The sequence below is a fragment of the Micropterus salmoides genome, unplaced genomic scaffold (assembly GCF_014851395.1).
Source record: "Micropterus salmoides isolate LMB-PRFRI ecotype aquatic unplaced genomic scaffold, ASM1485139v1 Ms_hic_scaffold_5, whole genome shotgun sequence".
Lineage (NCBI taxonomy): Eukaryota > Metazoa > Chordata > Actinopteri > Centrarchiformes > Centrarchidae > Micropterus > Micropterus salmoides.
This window is the reverse complement of record NW_024044237.1, coordinates 19,860,684-19,867,385: the sequence shown is the minus strand read 5'-3', so window position 1 is coordinate 19,867,385 and position 6,702 is coordinate 19,860,684. Positions and strand designations below refer to the sequence as shown.

Here is a 6,702-nt window from a genome sequence, read left to right as displayed (position 1 = left end):
GCCTAAAGCTCTTTTAGCGACTGCAAGCTTATGAAGGGTTTGGGTCAATGGAATCATCCCACCAAGCTAGAAAAGTGCTCAGGGTTGTTTTATCCCTAAGGAAGAGGATTTCCCCACAATCCGCCAGTTAAGAAGAATCTCCCCCCTCAATGTAGAGTGCAAGATATTTTTCTCAGTACTTGCAGGCAGGCCGACATCATACATGATCAAGAACAGCCATGTCGAGACGCTGATCTAAAATGGATGCATTCCAGATTTTTCAGGAAGCACATTTGATCATCAGCCAGATAACCAAATTGGAATTCAAACTGGCTGCCCCAGCTCCCTCGTCTTGTTTATTATGGCCATGAACCTCATAATTTCAGCAGCAGCAGATGTCACCCATGGCCCAATTTTGGAGTCTGGCGTTCAGCAGCCTGCCATTCAGGGGTTCACAGAGACTCACATACAAACCAGATGGGTGTTGGCAACTCTGTGCAATGTTTCAACATACGAAGTCGAGGTGCATGGTGGTTAGGAAAGGCAAAATCACCAGGTAGGACATCTTTCAAGTAAAAGAAGAGCCCATACCATCTATTTCAGCCCAGAGTACAGCCCAATTAAATGGCAAGTGCAATGTATTGATGTCAGACTACTAATGTTATTAACACCCTGAAGCAAGGAGTGCAAAGTAAGATGGCAAATTGCAGAGCTTTGCTAACATTAACAGACTGGTTGCATATGTGCACCAAGCTGGAGCTACAAGATCAGGCCGCAAATGGGCAGCTGACGCCGTCCAGGAGTCCTGGACTAAGAGGGAGCTATGCAAGAGGAAGGTAACGACGGCAGTGCTGTGGAGACAAGAGCCTTTCCACATCTCATTCCTACTGTGGTCAGTATATGACATCCTGCCCTCATCAGCATGCTTGCACACATGGTGGCAGAGGACCCCAGCTGCAAACTCTGGGGGCAGCAAGGGGACTCTGGCACACATAAAGACAGAGTGCAAAACAGCTCTAACCCAAAGCCAGTATAGGTGGTACCATGACAATTTTGTGCTGGTCTTTGCTGACACATTACAGCAAGATAGGCAGATGAAGCGGGAAATGAAACTGTTCAGAAGGGAAACAAGCCAGACATGTCGCACAGGCCTCAACCTACCATACTACAAATGACAAGTTCTTGTGAGATGAAGGTTGATGTTGGACGGAAGCCTCCATTTTTCTAGATGTGGTCCATACCTCTCTACATCTATTGACATTGTGTTATGGTCCCCAGAAGAAAAGACGATAATGCCATGTGAGGAGGGTTGTCAAAAGGGCACATGTGAGGAAAGTGCGACTGCACTGGGTGTCAACAGAAGGAGGAAGGGGATGTAACTCGGTGAATGGGGTAGGAAGCATAGAGAGCATCATGCTGGATATGGAGTAGGTGAGAGGAGAGTAGCTGGAAGTCAGGGGCAGATGGGCAGTGATTTGGTTACCACCGCTGACCCACCAACTGGAGGCTGTCGCAGTTGAGAGTGGAATCATCATCTTAGAGTTGTATACAGTCTGAGGATATCTGCTCCTGACTAAATGCTACAGTTACCTTATAAATAGGTAACTGCTGAGAGCACCAACTGGTGTATGCTACAATCCCAAAAAATGTGTGAGAGGGGACCCTTCAAAGGCTAGATGTGTTTATTATTCAGCTAAGATTAAATCCCAAATCCCCACTTATAAAATAAATCAAATGAGCACAGATAAAACAAAGAATTTTATGCAAATGTTTACATCATCACATTTACAATTATTCTGTACATACTATAACGTGTTTTGTCACCTTTGGCTTGTCTCTGCATCCTGGTACGACGTTGGAGGATGTCCTCCATGGTGTCATAGTGGCAAACATAGGGCAGTGAAGGACAAGTCCCACTGACCATCCTCCTCTTAGTGCACTCCTGATACCAACACAGATGTAGGGAGACAGGCAGAAAATAAGAGAAAAGGTGAAGGATGGATGTAGGACGGCGGAGAACGGCGCTGTTGCAAAAAACAACGTGATTGAGGGATGGATTCAAAAGAGTGGATGCAATTGCAAATGAGTGAGCAAGAGGATCAAAGAAGGGCAGGTACAGTAAAGTCCAATCCAAAAGAAGATACAGAAAGAGAGAGGAGTATGTTGTACAAAGGGGAAGAGAAAGGAAGAGAGACACGACAGTGTAAAGAAAAAGACAGAGAAAGAAAGGCATAACAGATTAAGGCAGGCGACGATCAAGTCAAGAAGGAGAAATTTTAAAGTAAGCGAAGGACTCCTTTCATTGACCACTTACGTAGCCATAATGTCCCCTCTCAGAGCAATTGTAACAATAAGCTGGGTAATGCTTATGTTTTAGGGTGTGGTTGGTCAATGGCCTGAGTGGAACCTCTAACCGGATCTGGAATAAAGGTGAAACAAATAACATTTTTAAATATTTAAGGACATTAGTTGAATTCTTTGGAGTTTTATATCCATGCATTCAAACTTTTCATTTCACCAGAGTATTAAAAACCTGATTATGGTCCTCTACCAACTCCTCCCCGTTTGGATAATTTAAATTTTTTCCTCTAATTCTGAGGACATTCACAAGGTGAGGTGAGATAAGAAAAGTTCAGTAAAGTCAAAACATCAACTCACTGTCAAGTGGTATTGTCTCCATGTATCAGGACAGGCCTGAGGAAAACCCAGGAAAAAAAAAAAGAGGAGAACATTACTCTTTTTAGCAATATAGTAAAAAAAACTTCAGAAATGGGGCCCACACACGCCTGAGGCTATACAATATCCACACATCTGACAAATGCTTTTACAGTTTCCTTCGACATGGCATCACACTCACAAGGGCCAGACCCAGGGCCTAATGGACAAACTCACATCAGAAAGGTGCCCCGTCATCCCACAGCGCTCGCAGTGCTGGTTCCACACCGGGGGCCTTTCACAGGGCGTGAAGCCATGTGAAGGTAGTCCACAGCTGGGGCATGGGCGGCCCGTGCAGTCCCTCTGAATGTGGCCCTGGATCCCACAAAGGACACAGGTGGGACATTTCTGCTGACACAGAAACAAAAAAAAAAAAGTTTTTGGATGAGAGTGTTAGGATGGCAGTTATGATCCAACCTCTACAGGTGGCCATGGAATTTCATCAACACTCACATGCTGTCTCTGGTGTAATTTATGGCAGTCTGAAATGGTAAAAAGTATAGAGCGGCAGGAAGCACTTTTTTTTGGCAAGCACTTTAGACCAAAAGGACACCACATGAAAGCGATTTTAGTAAGTATTAATCAACAACCGTATCAAACTACTGCAATGGTTATTTCTTCTACAAAGTCTTAATATTGTCTTTCTACCTACTTAATGGCAGTGTGAAAGATTATTATGTGTATATTCCTTTACCTTGTGGTAGTAGCAGCTTTTGGCAAGGTGTCCCGTCCTGTTACAGATGTTACAGATCAGAGAACGACCAGGCACAAAATATCGGCTGGGCAGAGACTGATCAGCACCCCACTAGATAATATGAGAACAGACACATGACAGACAAGTAAGTTCCTAATACTGAGCACACGCTGCAATAGTAGGTCACAGCCAAACGTTATTTCCTTCTTTAGCCAGTTTTCTAAATTCTGAGCTTATCTTTACTGTTAACAGATCTTTTCAATAGATATCCTTAGCATAGGTAACAGTTGTCTTCATTTTAAGCCATTGGCATGTATTTTTTTTAAAATGAATTCTTTATACATGAATACATTTCTTCTTACTGTTAAATGGCAAGAGAACGTTAAATTATTTGCTTTTGAATTTTGACAATATGAAAAAAAAAAAAGAGTTGGAAAAAAAACACTCACTGCTACTCAACAACTATTTAAGTGCCCCATATCAGACACCTGGATAATAACAGTAGATTTGTTTTCTTTAATAACTACTACAGTATTCCTGACAATTAATAGATATTAAAACTTACCTTGTCTTTCTCTGATACAGCCCAGATATCCTTAACTGGTATCACAGTCTGATCTATAATGGAGAGAATGACCAAGGAGAACATTACAATTTGTAGTAAATGTGTGTATACATTAACATTTAAAGGATACCTCTTAAAATGTAAAACACAATTCCAAAAAAAAAAGGTTTTACAAATCAAAAGGCAGATCAGGAAATTTTCCCAATTCTAATAAATTGAGTCTTTCCCAGGTATTCTTTCAGGGCTTATAAAATGGAAAACACTTGACCTTCCCACAATAACTATCGCCGAGGTGAGGTGTAAGGAGAATCTGAAAACCTCTCTGGTCCAGTGGAGCTGCTGGCTGGCAAGATAAGATGGAGTGGATGTACAGGGTCAGCCTGTACAGCCTGTGCAATGTCAGCCCTGGTGCGAATGTGAGTATCTTTATTAATGTGAAGCAGAGCATTTCTGAAAAACTGAGTGCATGCTGACCAAAATGTCTCTGTGTGAGTTTAAAAATAAATTGCACTCCCATAGATTTACAGGAATCTGTTTAACTATCTGTGTCTATGTACTGTTTCTGCATGAAATGCATTTCTATCTGAACTCATCTTTATTTTTTTTATCCCACATTGGAGCATTGAAACACAATAACAGAGCTGGTTACCCTGCTGAGCTGTACATGAAATATTAATGGAATATTAATACTGATGGAGTTATCTGTTATACTGGATTGGAGTTTTTTCTAGACAGAAAAAAAAAGATAATCCTAATAGTTGTCCACAAAATTTTAGAAAAACAACAGCAGTGTATCCTGTTTTCCATCCATCCATTGTCAACCGCTTATCCTGCTTACAGGGTTGGAGGCATACGGGGGGCTGGAGCCAATCCCATCGGGCGAAAGGCAGGGTACACCCTGGACAGGTCGCCAGTCCATTGCAGACAAACAACCACTCACACCTAAGGACAATTTAGGGTCACCAATCAACCTAGGCCGCATGTCTTTGGACGGTGGGAAAGAACCCACGCAGACACGGGGAGAACATGCAAACTCCACACAGAAAGGCCGGGGAAATTCAAAGCTGTGTTCTCACCATTTGAACTAAAATCACAAATTAAATCACAATTATTAAAATCTTTCCCTTAATTAAAATCACCCGATTTTAACTAGGGCTGAACAATTAATTGCAATATTATTGAAATTGCAATATAGCCAAGTGCATTATTCAAAACGCAGCTGCAATTTTTTGATAAAAAAGGTCAAATGTGTCACAACATGCCATTATAAATGAAGCACTGGGGTGCTACAGAGATGGCCCAGTCTACAAATCATATTCTCCAGAAGTAAGGGAACATTGTTGTTTGGTACAGTCCCCAGCCAAAATCCTACCATCATCCTTTTTATATTTTTTCTGTGAAAATGAAATGCAAAGATTACCATTCCCACTAAAATGGTCTCATGTCACAATTGCAATATGTTTTATTTATATATAGTTTTTGCATATCATTTAGCCTTTTATTAATGAAAAGATTCATCCTTAAGCACTTCCACATTGTTAAATAAAAGCAAGTGGTGATATGCTTCCATACTGCACCATGCCATTTGCTATCAGCTGTGAATTATGGTCATTCACGTACAGTAAAACTTCAGTTAATACCCTGGCCTGGGCTTTTATTTGCTTCACTCACTGAACTCTCCCTGCCTATATATGAGACAGGACTTGTTTAATGACATTAACATGTAAATCAAATGTAGCTGAATATTCTCACACAACATACACACCAAATTCACACAGTTGTAGCCTATATTCTGTAACTCACTGACATAAATTGGATGAGCCTAAATGTGTGTTTCATGTTTGATTCTTGTATAGATATTTTTCATATTATTAATGTTACATGGCTAAAGACGATCCTTCAGCACATGTAGCTGGACAACTTTGGACACATCCCTTCACTCACAGTTTGACTTGTTTTTTTCTTCAGGTACAATGCAAATTTAACTACTATAAAAACAATTTTCTTGCACTTGTAGTAGCTGTATGTTAACCCAGAGTGGCATCAAGTATGGTCTAACCTTCATCTCCAGAGTCATCCTCAGAGCTGTTCCAGTAGCTCAGGTTGAGCTGGATACTTGAGTCTTCCACCTGCTCTTCTTTTCCCAGGATCATCCACTCCTCGACGGGCTGGTCACTGTCCTCCTCCCTTAAGTCCAAACTGGAAGTAGGACTCGTCCTGCTGTGCAGCGGCCGTCCAGGATTGATGCTGAATTTCAGGAGGAGCGGAGGAGAGCATTCCCTGCAGAGCCGTGCAGCTTCTCTGCAGCTGCTGTGAGGTTTTGGTGACTGAACTTGACCTCTTCTTCGCCGCCTGAACTACTGCAATCCTCAATAAAGTAGAAATCGTCTTTGCCGCCTTCCTCACCATCATCGTGTTCACCATCATTTTCCTTAGTAGAGTCCATAGTACAACCTGAAAACAGCAGCTGAACAGCACCACCCACCGATGTCTCAGTGCATTGCTTTAAAACAGCGGCGGGTAATGTCTCGTGTAACCACAACTTTTTCTTAATCATTAGCACCGGCCGAAATAAAAATGCCGGGATAGGGGATGCTTTTTCTAAAACGTGTTATTGTGATAAAAAAAATGTATTGACACGTGGGCTAACATCATGCTAATCGACGCTATGCTAACGTTAGCTCTTTAGCAGCCGAGGCAATTGAAATAGCTAAATTAGCGAACACATACAAGTGAAATAAACTCTATA

At 41.7% G+C, this 6,702-nt stretch overlaps 1 protein-coding gene across 1 annotated transcript; it reads right to left on the bottom strand.

Annotated features, from left to right (window-relative positions):
- Positions 1-1,803: 1,803 nt before the first annotated feature.
- On the bottom strand, positions 1,804-6,365 carry LOC119888416 (zinc finger CCHC domain-containing protein 7-like; the record flags this gene model as incomplete). The annotated part of the gene is given in 8 exon segments (XM_038698972.1): positions 1,804-1,921; positions 2,294-2,398; positions 2,638-2,673; positions 2,872-3,042; positions 3,389-3,499; positions 3,954-4,006; positions 6,013-6,310; positions 6,360-6,365. Coding segments are annotated over 8 exon segments (898 nt in total), but the record flags the coding sequence as incomplete, so codon positions are not given.
- Positions 6,366-6,702: the final 337 nt, after the last annotated feature.